This window comes from Cavia porcellus, unplaced genomic scaffold, assembly GCF_034190915.1.
Source record: "Cavia porcellus strain 051 isolate PalLab524CR breed Dunkin Hartley unplaced genomic scaffold, mCavPor4.1 scaffold_14, whole genome shotgun sequence".
NCBI lineage: Eukaryota > Metazoa > Chordata > Mammalia > Rodentia > Caviidae > Cavia > Cavia porcellus.
Genome location: NW_026947497.1, coordinates 37547625 through 37566306, shown reverse-complemented (window position 1 = coordinate 37566306; position 18682 = coordinate 37547625). Strand labels below are relative to the sequence as shown.

The 18682-nt window shown below is 45.6% G+C and overlaps 1 protein-coding gene across 1 annotated transcript; it reads left to right on the top strand.

The window, feature by feature from the left end:
- Window positions 1-1544: 1544 nt before the first annotated feature.
- LOC134478698 (uncharacterized) lies at window positions 1545-10526 on the top strand. The gene is made up of 2 exons (XM_063260820.1): window positions 1545-2097; window positions 7487-10526. Exon 2 carries the CDS (start codon window positions 7554-7556, stop codon window positions 9426-9428), a length of 1875 nt encoding a protein of 624 aa, XP_063116890.1. The 5' UTR covers window positions 1545-2097; window positions 7487-7553; the 3' UTR covers window positions 9429-10526.
- Window positions 10527-18682: the final 8156 nt, after the last annotated feature.

The following is an 18682-nucleotide window of genomic DNA, read 5'->3' as shown; positions in this document are numbered from 1 at the left end:
GGAGAGGCACTGTCCTGGAGTCTAAGTTTTCAACTGGACTCATGCAGCACATTGGGGTGGGATTCAAGCTGTTGGATGATTTTTCTAGGTTTTTAGTGTTGTGGACAGATTTCCTGCACTTTCTTGTATTTAATCCTGGGTGACCATCATAAAATAGTATTATAAATACTGTGTTTTGTATGTAATTGTTCTCCTTACAATCCTTGACTACAACATGGTTCCTCCAGGAACATAGAATATATGTGACTTCTCCAGTCAGCAAAATGATTAACAGGCCCCATTTTGAATTTAGGATAAATTAGCCATTAGGGACATTTTTAGAGAGTAAACTTTATTTTTAGAGTTCACACTCCTTTTTGATAGAAATCTGTGACTAGATGACATTAATAGAATTGATTATTAATTAAAGCAGTTTCATCCCATCATGTTACCAGAATAGTTGGTTACCTGTTCTGGGTCCATTCAGTTCTCTGTTGGGGTCCCTGTGTCAAGGCAGTGACCAGTGGAGCAATTGGAGCCAATTTCTAAGGAAGGGCACTCAGATATCAGTTAGATCTGAGTCAAAGTCTCTTGGATAAAGTTGCTTCTTTTCTTACTAAAGTAAGGGGCAGAGCCTTTAGGTGCTACCATGATTTTGGTGGTGTCTCCTGTAAACATCTATATAAAAGACTAGAATGGTCTTAAAGTGGAACCAAATCCCTAACTGTGGTATGAGGAAGATCAACGGAACTACAGGGAAAATTGAAGAAGGAACAAATGCCAGAGGATAGCCAGCTAAAAATATCTGAGAATTGGGAGTTTAACTAGCTGAGAGGATCCTTTGAAGGCACTCCTATTAGGACTTAGTTAATTCTAAGATTTAAGAAGTTTTCAACTCAACCAGTGTAGAAGTAGTTATGTGAAGGTTTGTGATTATGCAGTAAATCCAGGCTGTGCCAAGTCCTAGTCAGAACCCCAATATTATTCTTAATCTGTCCCAGTCACAAGACTCATCAACACCTCCTGGTATATGTTAATGCCTAGTAATGCCCACAGCTGTCATAAATTGAGGAGTTGTTATCAGGGTAATAACTTACAACAAAAGCTCTTTTCTTTCATGAGGAAGGGGATTTTAATGTAGTGACATTTGGGCCAGAAACTGAAGAATGAGAAGGAGATCAAACACCTCAGTAAGCATGTGCTCTTATTTGCCAGGAATTTAGGCAGCTAAGGACAGTCACAAAGGGGTAAAATGGTGTCTGAATACAATTGGACCACAGATAAGAACATAGCTAGAGAGGGTAAATATTAGTCCAGAAATATTTTGGAAGTGTAGAGCTTGGATTTTTGTGTAAAAGTTTGGTGAGATTATTAAAGCAAAGATCAGCATCAGGTATAGCTTAGGAGATGGAGCTTCTGGTCAGACAAAATTGAAGGAATTCCAGAGAGAAGGTAGAACCTTGGTAAGCTGTGCACAGAGGGGTTTGATATTACAGAAATTACCTTGTAAAAATTTAATTGGAGCTGATAGGTGAGGGATATTGAGAGGTGTTGGGAGCTCGACCGAGTGATATGAGGCCTGTGGTGAGGAGTGAAGCCTGAGCTAGATTGCCCCTCCCGTCGACCGAGTGATATGAGGCCTGTGGTGAGGAGTGAAGCCTGAGCTAGATTACCCCTCCCATCGAGTATGCCAAGATGGCGCCCATTTCCTGCTCCCTAGCTAGTAAACAACACGCCCTGTAAGCTAGTCTGCCCAGCAACAGCTGACGCTGGCCAATCAGCTCGTCTTGCCTACTTTGATGTGATTGGTCGATGTGTCCATATATATGCTGACACCACCCCTGGGGCGAGAACACACACCAAGGAGAGGGACTGCTGAGAGAAGCACACAAGGAGCCGTAGGGAACGGACCAGAGGAGGCTTCCCTCAGGCGGGATCCGAGATCCCGGGACAGGGCGTACGGAGAGAGAAAATAAATCAGAGGCTATCTGCCGACTACTCGTGTCGTGTGTTTTTTCCTGCCGGCCGGGATCGACACCGACATTTGGTGGCCCGTACGGGGAACTGATCACCCCCGAGGCGAGGCGGACGACGCTCCAGTATTGCTCTGCAGGACAGGTGAGTAGGGGATAAACCTGGGCTCTGGGTGGCGCGCACCTACAGGGCTTTTTAGACTCCCCTCAAGCTCACGTGTATGTGGCAGGTTAGCCTCACACGGTGAGAACGGACTCCTCAGTGACAGGCATGGGCAACTTACCCACTAAGAGTTCCAAGTCACTGGTAAGAGCGGTGAAAGACCTGCTCAAGATTTCAGGTATATCAATGAGCTCCAAGACACTTACGGAGTTTCTCCAACAAGTAGATGAGGCGGCACCCTGGTTCCTGCCGACGGGGCACTTGTCCCTACCTTGCTGGGAGAAATTAGGTAAGGATTTAGAAAGAGCAGAAGAGGAGCGCCGACTCCCACTTTCGGTTCGGCCGCTCTGGGAGATGATTCATTCATGCCTCAAAGGGGAGAGGAATGGGGCTAAGGATAGCGCAGATGGGCTCTCTCAGGCCCGCCGAGCTTTTGAAGGGGCCCGTTCGGAGTCCTCCCGAGAGGGGTCCGTCGCAGGGAGCGTGCGGAGGCGCTCGCGAGAGCGAGGCAAGAGAGAGGTACCCCCTGCCTCGGATTCCTCGGGCTCAGATACCTCGGAAGGCGAGGACAATGAGGCAAGTGACCCCCCTAATCCCTTTGCAGCTTTACGTAGAGACCTAGTCAAGATGCAGACAGACCTAGAGAAGGGAAGGAAACTCCTGAGCACTCCCCAACGGAAAGCCGTAGAGCCTTCCGCGCCACCCTGGGAGGTCCCAAACACCGGTTCCTGTGGTGAGATGGCGGCCTGGGGCCATCCTCCGTCACCCCCCCCATGGAGGGAGTGGCCTGGACCGTTGTCACATGTAGGGCCACCATCTTGTCTGCCTGGCGACCCGCCATCTTGTGCCCCAAAGACTGGTCGGCCATGTTACAAAGAGATACAATTTTGTGATAGGGAGGGACAGACATCTCATGGGGAGGCACCACCCTGTGAAAAAATGCCAAGGTCCCAGGGAAGGTATTTTCGTAGATGGACATTTAGAATGGAACAGATTCCTCAAGGGGCGAATGAGTATGAACAATGTGGGCTTTATCCGGTGCTCCTAGCGCAAGGCCAAGGACCCAATTACTGGGAACCACTGGAGATCAAGCAAATTAAGGAGCTTAAAAATGCGGTTGCCACATTTGGCCCTACTGCTCCTTACACTATAACTATGTTGGAGAATTTGTCTGCCGGTGGCTTTCTGACGCCCAGTGATTGGACCCAACTGGCTAAAGCCTGCCTGGCCCCCGGGGCTTTTCTGGATTGGCGCGCCTGGTATACTGAGTTTGCCGCCGAACAGGCTGAAAAAAATGCGGCTAGGGGCCATAGGGGGCAAAATGAGGATATGCTTATGGGTAAGGGTCAGTACGCTCAAGATCAAACTAGATTCCCTCCAAATGTGTATGAACAGATACATAACATAGGCATCCGCGCCTGGAAGCAGGTAAACAACACAGGGGTGGCCTCACAATGCCTCTCTAAAATTGTTCAGGGCAACACAGAACCTTTTGTGGATTTTGTGGCCAGAATGCAGGAGGCAGCTGACAGACTCTTTTCAGATCCGAGTGCTGCTGCTCCTCTTATTAAACAGTTAATCTTCGAACAGTGCACCAAGGACTGCAGGGCAGCCATAGCACCCCATAAAGGTAAAAACATAGAGGCGTGGATTAAAATTTGTAGAGAAATAGGGGGGCCATTATCCAACTCAGGCGTGGCTGCCCTTTTAGCCGCCGCCTTACAACAGACAGGGCCTCAGAAGACCAATCACCCTGGTAAGCCCAGGGGATGTTTCCAGTGTGGGGATCCCAGCCATATAAGGAAAAACTGCCCCAAGACCGGACAGGGGGAGTTTATATCCAAGAGACAGGAATCAGACAGACGAACGGGAACCTGCGAAAGGTGCGGTAAAGGTTCTCACAAAGCAAAAGATTGCAGATCTATTTTTGATGCCCAGGGGAACCGTATTAGTGGCAGGGAGACTACGGAGCCAAAAAACGGCCAGAGGGGGCCCTCCTTACGGACGGGCCCCCACTCCCTAGACAGGACAACACAAGATGGCACCCCCCCACAGGGGCCACCCCCGGGCCAGCAGGCGTGGACCTCTGTGTCGCCTCCAGACTCCTATTAACACCCGATATGGGCGTTCAGGTGGTTGAAACCACCTCCAAAGGACCACTACCCGACAAGCTAGTTGGTTTAGTGATTGGACAGTCCTCCACAGCCCTCCGGGGCCTTACCGTGATCCCTGGAGTTGTAGACCCAGATTATTTAGGAAACATCAAAATCATGGTACAATCTCATATAGGGACCATAGTAATTGATGAAGGGGATAAGATAGCACAACTTTTACTGTTCCCCAGTCTCCATGAGAGACCCCGGTCCGGTCAACGGGTTAGAGGGGGTCAGGGACTTGGCTCCTCTAAGGAAATTTTTGAAGGGCTTCATATGACTCTTGATAAAAGGCCCATGCTATCGCTCAGGATTAACGGAAAAAAAATAACAGGACTCCTAGATACAGGGGCAGACCGTTCCATCGTCTCCAAGAAAGACTGGCCCCCTAGTTGGCCTACCAACACAGCTGACAACACACTCCAAGGATTGGGGATAGTGGCTGCCCCCCAGGTTAGTGCCGTGACCCTGCCTTGGGGTGATGAGGAAGGTCACCGAGGACATTTTCAACCTTTTGTCTTGCAGCTGCCAGTATCCTTGTGGGGAAGAGACGTTCTCACCCAGATGGATGTCACTCTTACATCCACCTGCTCTCCCCAAGCCAAAGGGATACTCAAAAATCAGGGATATGTCCCCGGCAAGGGCCTGGGCGCAGCCCTGCAGGGCCGGACATCCCCCGTACCTGTAGAAAAAAGGGAAGGTAGACACGGGTTGGGTTTTTCCTAGGGGTCACTGAGAAACTTCTCCTGCCCGCTCCAATTAAGATCACCTGGAAATCTCAAAATCCAGTTTGGGTGCCTCAGTGGCCCTTACCCAAGGAGAAGCTTTTAGCATTAACTGAGATAGTCAAAACCCAGTTTCAGGCGGGACACGTAAAGCCGTCAACCTCCCCTTGGAATACCCCTGTCTTTGTTATCAGGAAGAAATCAGGCAAGTGGAGGCTGCTCCATGATCTGAGGGCTGTCAACTCACAGATGCAGCCCCTGGGGGCGATCCAGAGGGGACTACCAGCCCTCTCAGCCATCCCTCGGTCCTGGCCAGTTTATGCCATAGATCTTAGAGACTGTTTTTTCTCAATCCCCCTGCATCCAGAGGACACCCACAGATTCGCCTTTACCCTACCCACCATTAACCAAGAGAGTCCTGATCAGAGGTACGAGTGGGTTACATTACCCCAGGGTATGGCCAACAGTCCCACCATGTGTCAGATGTATCTTGATTTTCTACTGGCCCCCTTGCGTGAAGCCTTCCCCAGAATTAGATGTATTCATTACATGGATGATTTGCTAATCAGTGCAAAAGATGTGACTGAGTTGGAGGATATGCTTGGCCAATTGGTCAGGGCCCTGAGAAAGGCAAATTTACATATTGCCCCTGACAAGATTCAGGGAGGAGACATAGTGACCTACCTGGGCACCAAAGTCTCCCCCACATCGATTTCTCCACAAAAGGTAACCATCAGAACAGATAGCCTAAGGACCTTGAATGACATGCAAAAGCTACTGGGAGATATAAACTGGATCAGACCTTATTTACACATCCCTAACTCGGACTTAAAGCCCCTGTTCGACCTCCTGAAAGGAGACCCGGATATTGCCTCCCCCAGGGAGTTCACCCCGGAAGCCAGAGTTGCTCTGAGAAAGATAGAGGAAGCCCTAAGTACAGCTGCATTGCGGAGAATTGACTCAGAACAGCCTTTTGAGGTCTGCTTGTTGCAGACCGTTTCTCAACCTACGGCAGTGATTTGGCAAAAGGGACCACTTTTGTGGGTGCACCCTAAGGTCTCACCTGCCAAGATTATCGAACATTATCCGGAAACGGTCGCTTCCCTGGCCTTGGAGGCACATGGCAGGGCTATCCAACATTTTGGCTCTGCACCCCATGCTATTCGGGTACCTTATACCGCTTCTCAAATAAAAATCCTGACTGCTTGTATAGATACGTGGGCCATCCTGAGATGTGTTTTTCTTGGGGAGATAGACAACCAGTTCCCCAGGGACCCCATACTACAGTTTGTTACTCAACATCCGGTGATATTTCCAAAAATCACCGCGTCCACACCACTTACTCCTGCAACAACGATCTATACGGACGGGTCAAAAACCGGGATAGGGGCTTATGTGGTCTCAGGTATGCCTCCGATCAGCATACAATTTGAACCAGATCAACCACAGGTGGTAGAGTTACAAATTGTACAAACCGTCCTCGAGAAGTTCCCAGGGGCCCTTAATATTGTTTCTGATTCAAAATACGTTGTTAATGCCATGCAGGTCCTTGAGACTGCGGGCCCGATTAAGCCAACCTCCAAAGTGACTAATTTGTTTTTGTCTATCCAGACTCTGCTGATAAATAGACACAACAAAATATACATCACTCACATAAGAGCACATACGCGCCTGCCAGGGCCCATGGTACAGGGCAATGCGGCAGCTGACGTGGCCACTCGCCCGTTGTGGATACTCAATATGTTATCTTCAATAGAACAAGCCCGTCTGTTTCATGACAGATTTCATGTCAACGCCAGGACGTTAGCCAACCAGTACCACATTTCCAGGGCTGACGCGCGGGACATCGTACGGTTATGCGGCTCTTGCGCCACATACACACCCGTCGTATCAACGGGAGTTAACCCCAGGGGATTGATTCCTGGCGACACTTGGCAAATGGATGTCACACATATGATAGAATTCGGATCTCTTAAATATGTTCATGTCTCTACGGACACCTGCTCTCATATTATATTTGCGACTGCTGAAACTGGCGAAAAGGTGTCTCATGTAATCAATCATTGCCTGACAGCTTGGGCCGCATGGGACAAACCAAAAATATTAAAAACTGATAATGGACCAGCTTATACAAGCAGAGCCTTTAATGAGTTCTGTGAAAAAATGGGGGTACAGTTAAAACATGGCATCCCATACAATCCCCAAGGTCAAGGAATTATTGAAAGGGCTCATAGGAGCCTTAAAGATATTCTACAAAAACAAAAAGGGGGAATAAGTCAGGGCCTGCCCCCAAAGGCACGGCTCTCCATGGCACTGTTCACATACAATTTTCTGAACCTGAATAACAACAATCACTCCCCGGCCATGGAACATTGTAATCCATCTCCTGGCAATAGGGGATGGGTGAAATGGAAAGATGTCCTGACGGGACAATGGATGGGCCCGGATCCAGTAGTTAGCTGGAACCGAGGTGCGGTTTGTGTTTTCCCGCAGGAACCAGGACGAGAACCATTGTGGGTCCCAGAACGGCTGACGCGTGTGGCGAATCCAACGAAACATAATGCAGGAGACACTCCAAAACTCAACGGCAGCGGACAGCCTAATCAAGATCGGTCCGACCAGGATATTGCTGCTCGACCGAGGAATACCGTATGACTTATGGGACACAGTAATGATTATGCTCTCGATAGTAATTGGCTCTCTTTTAGGGTACGGTGCAGCCAGAGTGGCTAGGCCACGCCGCCTTCCGGCAGCCCCCTTCCTTCTGGTTTTGATGCTCACCACCACTACTGAAATAGGAGCAGACTTGGTGTGGGCAGCAATACATCATCCGCCAGCGCTAGCCGCTATCTCCACCACAGCCCCCTCTCTCCCAAAGTTGTATGCAAAAAACTGCTCCGCCAGATTGCCTTGCATACCAGATATACCGTTAACCATCAGACCCATACGTTTTGACCTTCCCATCACCAATGACGTGGTCATTTTTTCCACTAATAGTAACCCCTCGTGTCACCGGGGATCCTGCGTTAGCTTCCTGCCCCTCCTTGTAAAATGGTACAATACCTCCCTGACGGTGAGGTTGTCTGTCCCATCCCTGCATTCGCCTGGATGTTTTAAAGCTGGCACACTTAGCGGCGGAGTCATCACTTTTAACTCAACCTGCAAACCCCGAGCAGCCATGCACACCCGTCCCGATTTCCCCACATGCCCATACCGTGTGTCCCCAAGCCGAAAAAGACAGATGGTGGACCTGTCACAACTTTCATGGCAGCCCTGTACTGTCGACGGCGTGGGAGTGACTCATCTAAACATGTCTTGGTGGTCCCGGTTCTCTCCTCCATCCGGTAGTAACAACATATTCGCGTTGACCTGGTGGGAGTCCTACCTGAGAGTGAACAACAAGTGGGCAATAAGCTTCCCCTTCCCCCTTAATGAAAATTGGTTGTGCCTCTCCACCGGAGCCTGCATGGACTTAAGACCCATGCTCGCTATTAACGCTTCTGCCTCTAATGGAACCACCAATGTCACCCTTAATTCTGAGGCTGCATGCGTAAAACCGCCCTACTTATGGGTATTCTCTGCTGACATCTCCTTTAAGTGCAGTAACCAACCATGCTTTACAGGGAACTGCTGGAATGGGTCTTTCCCGTATGCTATGTTGGCTCTTCGACCCCCACTGATGTGGGTTCCCTTTAACGAATCTGTTTGGGTTCATCCCGTCTATCAGCAGGACCAACTACCCATGCTCAGACGTAAGAGAGATTTTGGGATCACAGCGGCCCTGACAGCACTGTTCGTGACTCTGACTGCGACGGCTGTGACGGCTGCCGTTGCTCTGACCCAGTCTACGCTGACGGCTCAGGCCTTTACCAATCTTACGGACACCACCTCCCTGGCGCTGAGGGAGCAACAAGAAGTCAACCTCCTCCAGCACAACGCCATAATGGCGTTACAGCAGCAGATCGACCTAATCGCTCAGGAAGTCCAGGGACTCTGGGAGGTGGCTAACAATTTATGTGACGCCAGATGGGCATTCACCCAGTTGTGCGTTACCCCCATCCAGGTCAACCGTTCGGCTTACAGGCAATTTCAGGATTATGTTCTCACCACCTATAATTCTTCCTTTTGGAACGCTAGCGTGCGCCTGGATATGACTATCCGGCAGCTAGATCAGATAGAGGTGCCTATACTTACAGCCTCCTTTTTTGATGATGTCCTAAGCCAGATAGGCTCCTTCTTCAAACCTTCGTCACTTCTTGCGTATGGGATCATTCTTGCTCTTGTGATTGTCACTCTCGTGACTCTTAGGTGCCTGCGGTCGATAAGGGCGACCCAAAAGACACATATGACATTGATGATGTTGCTGGCCCAGAGTCAAGGGGATTCCACACCTAGCGTTTTCTGGGCTCAGGCTAGAAAGGCACGGCTCCTTTAACCAGTACGTGGCTGCCCTCGCCATTATTCTTACGGATGTTCTAGTATTATTACGTACGTCTCCTTCCCCGTCGCGGCTGCGAACTTAGACTAGAAGGACCCCACGCTTAAGGCGTGTTCCCATTGATAATTAGAAAATAGTAATTAGTGATTGTAGTGAACGGGGATTATGGTTGGTAATTAGTGATTACGCGGTTCCTCAAATGTCACTCGGCTGACCCCTCCGTGTCTCCCCCAAGATATAAGCTTTAAGAGTTGAGTGGGCAAGCCAACGACGGGTAAGACGGGAGAAGTTCTCCTGATCAACCTAAGACAGGCTCTACTCCGAGGGTCCTCTAGGGAGTGAGAGTTATGGCATTGAGATGCGAGACCAAGGGTACTGCAGTGCCATCCGCCTCGAGGGTTGAGGGGAAGGCAGGAATGAATGTCTATATGCATCCAGGTTCGGTTCACAAAAGCCTGGCCCTGCGAAAAAATGAACCACTCACCTTGAGCATGGTCCTGGCGCAAGGATATGTACGAGACAAGGTGATGCACAGCAGGGTATAGACCTCTACATTCTCTCATGCCTCGGCCTGCGAAATAGGCCCACTCCCAGACACCTCACATGGACCCACAGACCACACTATCTTAATAAATAAAGAAGGGGGAGATGTTGGGAGCTCGACCGAGTGATATGAGGCCTGTGGTGAGGAGTGAAGCCTGAGCTAGATTGCCCCTCCCGTCGACCGAGTGATATGAGGCCTGTGGTGAGGAGTGAAGCCTGAGCTAGATTACCCCTCCCATCGAGTATGCCAAGATGGCGCCCATTTCCTGCTCCCTAGCTAGTAAACAACACGCCCTGTAAGCTAGTCTGCCCAGCAACAGCTGACGCTGGCCAATCAGCTCGTCTTGCCTACTTTGATGTGATTGGTCGATGTGTCCATATATATGCTGACACCACCCCTGGGGCGAGAACACACACCAAGGAGAGGGACTGCTGAGAGAAGCACACAAGGAGCCGTAGGGAACGGACCAGAGGAGGCTTCCCTCAGGCGGGATCCGAGATCCCGGGACAGGGCGTACGGAGAGAGAAAATAAATCAGAGGCTATCCGCCGACTACTCGTGTCGTGTGTTTTTTCCTGCCGGCCGGGATCGACACCGACAGAGAGGTAAATGTTGGTGCCGTGGTTGTTACTTAGTCTTCCCTATTGTTATGGTTTGTGTCTAGATGCCCCCCCCAGCCTCATGCAGTCATGGAGGTAGCTGAATTTATGTGATTGGTTCATTGTCTAGCACTGGGATTGGTAGTGTGAGTGCTGCACCCACTCAGGGATGGAGCTGGCATACAATATAAGGGAGGGAAGAAGGCATGTTTTTTTCTCTTTTGCCCTTTAGCTCTTTCCATTTATGACCACCATGAATGGTTGCCCCCCAGTCATGCCACCCTGCCCTGGAACCAACTGAGTATGGACTGAAATCTCCAAAAAATTGTAAGCTAAATAAACCTTTCTTTGCTTCACTTTCAGCATCAGGTATTTTGTCTCAGCAATGAGAGAAAAGTAACCTAGACACCTATAAAAAAATTATAGGCCATGGCATTGTTACATTTAGGTCCAGAAAGCATTGTAGGTAATTCCTCAAGTGGATGAAGGGGATAAAAAGATATATTAGATGTGAGGGGTGTGTAGGCAAACTAGGTAATCTGTTAAGGATTTTTTTCTTATGAGTTACATTAAAAGAGTTATGGGTATTATAATTGGGTCATTCATTATCCCTTCAGAAGAAATTTATAGGCAAGATATGACAAATGTAACAATCAATAAGGATGCCATGGACTAGGACACAGAGTCATCCCTCTGTGAAGAGAGACTGGTGTTAGTAGGATCAGAGAATCCTAAAAGTCGAAGGGGCAGAAGAAAAATAATTTTACTGGTCTGGACTGAGGTCTAGGACTTACTGTCCACATCAGCTGTTCTCTGTTTCTTGTCCTGATTTTCTAGTTCTGGTTTATTTGACCTTAATGTCAGTGATGGTATGAGGAGTCCATTTGGCAAAGGTCTTGAGTCAAGGGTCTTTTTTTTTTTTCAATGAGAAACATGAATTTGTGATTCAATACCCTAAGAGTACTTGATAAAGTTCCTTCCAGTGGGGCTGAAGGAAACCTTTGAGCTGGCATGATTTCAAATAAACATAGTCTTCAGGCCTTATTGTGAGAATTCTCAGGAACACATTGTTGAAGGAAATTGAACTCAGGACGTTGCACTTGCCAGGCAGGTGCTGTGTGTTGAGGGAATCTTAAACAAGCAGTACTGTATTGTAAGATGCTAACGAGCCCCTTAGAGTAATGCAGGAGGGCCCTTTATTGAGCATGGGTTGAAGTCCTTTGCCCAGGTTCATGGGGTGACCAGTAATGATCTCAAAAGTAGATAAGATATTTTCCTACAGGAATGGAACAAAAGTCGAAGAGAGCTAAGGAAAAAAATCTTGGCTATGGCAAATTGAATGCCATGAAAAACTTTGCCAACTCTGTTTCTATTACTTTATTGGCCCATCTGAATGTTCTGGAGAACTGGGGATGATAAGCACAATGGAAACGCTGTTAGGTGGGTCAGATTTTACAAATATCCCAAAGGATTTGTCACTATGAACTTCCAGGTTGATACAATGCTTGCTAGTAAGGCCTTAGCTACTGTCAAGGCTGAGCCTGGTGGCAGAAGAAAACTTCAAATCAGCTTGAAAACATGCAGTGGCCAACACATTGTTATATCTCTGTGAGACAGGGAGTTGAATTAACTCTAACTGCCAGACTTCAAGAAGGATCAGAACATTTGGTAAGAAAATGACACATGGAAGGGTGAAGTGGCTTCCTAGGGTTATACTAGAGACATATTTTACAGCATTGGTATACTTGATGAGCAATCATGGGGGAGCGCCTCCAGTAGTCCTGCTTCCCCTATTAGATCATGTCGATCACATGGACCTAAATGCACCTAGTGGTCCATGTGCCAAAAGCTTGGTCCTCAGGGGAATACTATTGGAAAGTGATAGACTTTTGAAGAGGCAAGATCTATGGGGAGGTCTTTAGGTCATTGGGGCAATTAATTCTAAAGGGGACTGTGGCATCCCAGCCCCTTCTTCTTCTTTCACTGCATGACACAGGCTGTAAGCAGGTTTTGCTCCACTGCTGCCTCACCACAGGTCCACGGCAATAAAGTCATTCTAACATGGGCTTATATTTTCCAAACAATTATAAACTAACTGTCTCAAGTGTTTGTTACAGGGATAGAAGGCCAGCTAACTACACCATTTCATCAATATTCCAGTGAGTAAAGTCATGAATAAATGATAAATTTTCCGTTTGAGGGCTGGTTGGAAGGATGGGACACCAATTTGGGCCCATGCAAAGACCTCTTCTTTTATCAAACAAACAGCCTTATTTTCTTACACAACCCCTTTTGAACATGGGACCTTTATTTATTTGTGTATAAATCTGGGGAAAGGTTAATTATGATCTATCTAGATTTTACTGGGAGGTGCTGAAGGGCTATGACAAATATCAGTGTTATAATATGTTCTGAGATTCTCAGGGAAATTCTAGAAATAAGATGGATGGGTTAATGAGGCTGACAGGTAGATGAGTACCTGTTAGGGACTAGTTCTACAAGGACAGAACCTTCTGGTAAGATTAATTATAGTGTTAGTCTCTTCTTTTGGAGGAAGAGAAACAAGCTTGATATGTTTCCAAAAAACCCTTCCCAAAAAGGCATACAGAGGGCAATGGGATGCGTAAAAAGCAGTGACCTCCCAAGAGAGTGTCTAATTGGAAAGAAAGAAGCAGAGATTTGGGAACTGTCATAGGTTGGTTATCAATCACAACCCCTTGGATAATCTAAAAATCTGGGGGCACACTCAAAGTGTGTTGAGATTGAGGGCAGGCAGAATATTCCCAGTGTCAACCACAGTTGGGTGGTTTTAAGTGGAGGAAATGTCTTCTAAATGTCCCTAGAGGACCTCTAGTTCTGCCCAGTGGAAAAATAGTTTTGTCAGGGGTTCATTGTAGCCAACATTTGTATTTAAGAGTCTTTGCTTTTTATAACCTGAGGAGAGCCAGGATTATTTGCTGCCTCACTTCCATGTAGTCAGGGGTTGAATTTGTTAGAACTTCATTAGTCTTCTGAACTCTGACACCAACTGGAGCGTGTGGGTAGATTGCACACACCAGGGTACTCAAGCCTTGGCAATATATTATTTTTGCTGTGTATAACAGATATCGTGGGACTATGAGTAATTCAGATTTTAAGATTTTTTTCAAGTTTTGAAATATTTGCATATATACAATGTATTAGGAGATCTAAGTCTAACTGCAAAATTCGTCTATGTTTCACACATACCTTATACACATAAAGATTATTTTAGGCAATATTTTTAATAATTTGGAGCATGAAGCAAAGTTTCATGGTGTGAAATTTTCTACTTGAGGCACCATTTCAGCATTCAAAAAATTTTAGGCTTTGGAGCATTTTGACTTTTGGATGTCTAGAGCAAAGATGCTCAATCTGTTGGTATATAAAACTGCTTGAACATTTAGAAGATGAGCACTTTTCCCTGTGGCAGAGCCAGACCACAATGCAATGTGTGTAGTGTGCAGTGTGTGTGTGTGTGTGTGTGTGTGTTTCTGGCCTTGCCCTCTTGACTTCTCTGTGGTGTTGCCTGGGGGCTGCCTGCAGACCTTAAGACCTCAGGCTTGCTGCCCTCTCTCCTCGGTTTTTGCCATGCAAATTGGAAAAAAGAAGGACTGGAAAGTACTTGGGAAAACTCCTATTTGAGCCTAATAGGGACAAAGTGAAAGAAGTACTCTATGGAAGCATATAAATTTGGTCTCATAGATGCCAAAGACAATGTGCTCCAGCTCCTCATTCCAGCTAATTGCCAGGGTATATGCTAAGGTATTACCCAGCTTCAAGACACTGAAGCCGACATCTGGCCAGAATGGTCAGCTTTCAAGTCTTCAAATCAAATATACTTTTTGCACTTAATTCTATTTCTTGAAAGAGAGGTTGCCTTACTAAATTATTTCTTTAAGAAGAGGTCATTTTTTTACTGTCACCTTGAAAGGAGTATTTAATTTTACTACGTTCATAGAACCAACAACTACAAGTGTTCTCTTTCATTATATATCATTATCTTTTGCAAAGGGTAAGGATCAGCATGTTAAACAGCAGATATTTCACAACATCGAACACTTCTGTAAAGCAGAGTTTCAAATGCCAATTACTGCATAAAAATAAATTTTTATCCTCCTCCAGCATCTCAGACTCGCTGGGCTTGTGTGCTGTGGGCAGAAGCGGAGGAGGAAGGGAAGGGCGGTGGTAAGGGAGAGTTGAAGGGCCAGGAAGTCTGAAGCTATAAATACACCGTACAGCAACCCAAGGTCAAAGCTAATGCTGAGACAGCCGCAGAATTCCAGGTTGAGGGGCAGACCTCAGACTGCTTGAAGTTGCTGTTCAGACATGCTTTTTTTCCAGCCTCCCGGTAATCCCACCCACCAATTAGATCCTTCAAACCATTTCCAGTTTGGAAAGCTTAAGAAATTCCTGGCTCCAACCAGTTTAAAAACAGCAGAAAATAGAGGGAAAGACAGACTTAAGAATTTACGAGTCCAGATTTGTGGACTAGCGTCAAGAAATATGGAGTAATGATGATCATTTTTATGCAGACCTTTTCATCATCAAAGGAAACAAATAGAGCCAATTAATTCCCCTGCAATGTTATGAAGACAGTAAATAAATGTTGTTTGCGTTTTATGGTTCGAGGAACTGAGACAGAGGCAAAGCACCAGCCCACTGATACCAAAAGGAGCTTTGGAAGACAGTCCATGGTTTTTGCTGGGTCTGATTAGTCTAGCTTTGCTTCTAGAATTTTCCCTTGTTATCTGGACATAACCATTAGCTTAACATGGAATTCAGAGTAGTAGCAGACTCTGAAATGTGGGTATCTGCTCCCTACATGGAAGATTTTGTAGAAGACAAGGTGATATTCTTGCAGTGAGATAACCCTGGGTTAAAATCCCAATTCTACTACTTGCTCTGTGACTTTGGCTGAGATTCAATTTCCTCATCAATTATAAGGGTGAGATATATTGCAGCTTCCCTTTTCCTCCAAGCCATTAAAACTGAAGAATTACATATTTCAGCTACTCCCCAAAGTTTCCCAAGACTCATCTTCTCATTTCTCCTCTTTTGCTCACTCCGGATCCTATTTCTTAGAAGGAGGAGAGCAGGGGTTAGGAACTGGCTCAGAACTAGTTGATGCACTAGAATTAGGGAGCTAAACAGTAGAAGGTCCTCGCTCAATCCCTGGAGATTCTAGAATTTTTGTTTGTTTGCTTGTAAACATCCAGATAATCTCAATACAGCTCTGAAGACTGTATCAGCAGGCAAGTCTCTCTTGGCACCCTCAGCTTCTAAGGAATAGCTAGGAGTGTTTCCAGTTCTGTGCTGACCCTACCTTCTCACCCAACCCCATATTCAAAGCCAAAGGTCAATGTGCAGGGCACCCTGTGGGAGTGAAAGGGGAGGAACTGTCTAAAAAAGGAAGGCAGAGGACATTGTTAATAGTGTATCAAGATTTAAAACCCACATCACTCTCACCACTCTGTTTATGGATTATATTCTGTTCCGGTTTGTCTACTTATACTAGATTTGAGGGCGCAGACAGCCAACCCAAAAATAGCAGGATATAATATGGTAATCATCCTCAATTTCCTATTAACTTAATCTGAAGCCCTGTATAATGTATACTGTCTTACTATGACTGATTTTATTTGAATCTGGTTTGGTAGATTGCTGTTTTGTATTGACTGATTTTATTCTAATCTGTTATGATTGATAGTATCAAGTCTGAGAGTATAGGCAATTACACTGAAGATGATGAGATTCACTAGAATACCCACTCTGGTTTGATTATTACCTGCTTTTGAAGTTTTACACTGTCTACAATGTTTTGTTTTTATTAATATTGTTATATACTGCTATATTCAATTATACTATGCCTGATGCTATAGACATTCTATTGAAGATAGCAAGAGACATCATAGTAACCATTGTAGATCAGCTTATCCTGTGGTTTTATATGACTTTTTCATTTTATGTTTTTACAGAAATTTTTTTGTTTTGTCTTGCTATGTTTTGTTTTTCTCTCTAATACAGAAAGAATAGAAATATATGTAGAGAATCATGCCTGCATAGAACCTATAGTTTATGAGAACTGATTATATAATGCATGATGAAATGAACAATTACTTTGAAGAAAAAGGGATACTATAGTACCCAGTGCTGATTCCGTAGCATCATGATGTGAAATCCAGCAATCCTACTAGTCTTTGTTCAGAGTGATTTTAGTCTGTTATATTTTGTTTAATTTCAACATATGTGAAGATATGGACAACCATTTTGAAGAGAATGAGAGGCACTAGCCATTGTTGACTTTCCTATTGTCTGGTCTTGAAGACCTAAAATGCCTTCATCATCCTGTTTGGGTCAGTTTTATACTATGTTGTTTTGTATGAATTCACTGTATGTGAAGATATGGTCAATTATTTGGAAGAAAACAAGAGACAATATGATAGATAGTGAAGATCTCTCATCTTGTTTTGAAATTATGTCTCTTACATTGCTTTCTTATGTTGTTTTATTATGTTTAATTTTATTCTCTTTAAAATTAAAAAAACCAAAGGTCAGCCTTTCCTAATCATTATGCCTCTCTTACCGTCCTTGCTGCATTCTAGGATGTTGGAGAGTGGGGGAAGGCAGAGTGGCATTAACAACAATCTCCAGGAGAAAGAAGGGGAGAGAACAGAAGCATTGCTTTTGCAAGGGGAGGGGAAACTCCTCTGTCAGTAGAGGTACTTGCACAGCCTAGAAAATCAACTCTGATTTATCTGTTCATATGATTGCATTTTGTTTTCACTTAGCAAATAAATCTTGAGGATGTGCTATATATACAGGGCACCATGACAAGCACCAGGGAAATCATGGATGAGACAAAGTCACCCACAAGTTACTCACAACCTAAAGGAGGAGACAGAAACCACAAACAAAAACATGGTCTTATAAACATGCTAGTAAAAACACATGTGCTTTAGGAGCAGAGAAGAGGGAATAATTGGGAAAGGGAACAGAGAAGTCAGAGCCGGGAAAATACCACTTTTAGAGGGACTCTAAAGATAGATTCACTAGAGATGGAAGGCATATAAAGGGAGGAAGTGATGGGAAAAGACCTCAAAGTATGAAAATGACAAAAGATCATTGGCACATACCTTAAACTTTAGCCCAGCAAGGCAGCACCTCGGCCTGATGCTTAAATGGAAGTGGAGTTGGGAGAACATATTCATGTTCACCTGTTTTTTTTTCCTTCAATTTTCATGTTTTCAAACAGATTTATGGCATCACATTAAAGCTGCATAGAAGGAACTCTAGTGTTTCCATGTAGTAATGCACATTACATGGTAACATAATTGAATCACTAGTGGTTTCTTGAAGCTTGCTTGTTTTGTGAAGTACTTTGCTATTATTTTGGATGGCTGTTCCACACTTTCTCCTTAGAGGTGAGTAATATCATTAGCATTTTACACTCAAGCGAATAAGCATGAAACCTTTTGGAAACTTTTTGTTATCAAGCAAGTATTGTGGTAGTTAATTTTGGTTACCATCTTGACTGAATGGAAGAATGCCTAGGAGACTGGTAAAGCATCCTCCTAGATGTGTGTACAGATGTTTCCAGGGGAGACTGGTGTGTGGGTTGGTGAACTGAGGGAGAAGACCTGTTCTGAATGTGAGCGACACCATGCAATAGCTCGGGAACGCCGATGGGATGAAAAAGCAGAACAAGGGAGACGCTTATGTTCCCCAGTCAGACCTTGAGTGGGTGTGTTTTGCTGCTGCGGTGGCCTGTGAACATCAGACTCTGGATTCTTCAGCCTTTGAAAGGAAACTTGCACCAGCAGCTCTGCAGGGGGCTTCCAGGCCTCTGGCCCATCCAGAGCTTCATCCTTGGTCTCTCTTGTTCTCAGGCTTCTAGCATCTAGACAGAGAACCTACCAGTATTCCCTTTTCTCCAGCCTGCAGATAGCTGGTATGAAACTGTACAGTCTCTAACAGTGTAAACCAGCCTAATACATCTCCTTTTATTTCTAATGTGTATATATTACTGGTCTGTTCCTCTGGAGAACCCTGACAAACACTAGCATATAGAAATTAAAATAGAAATTATTT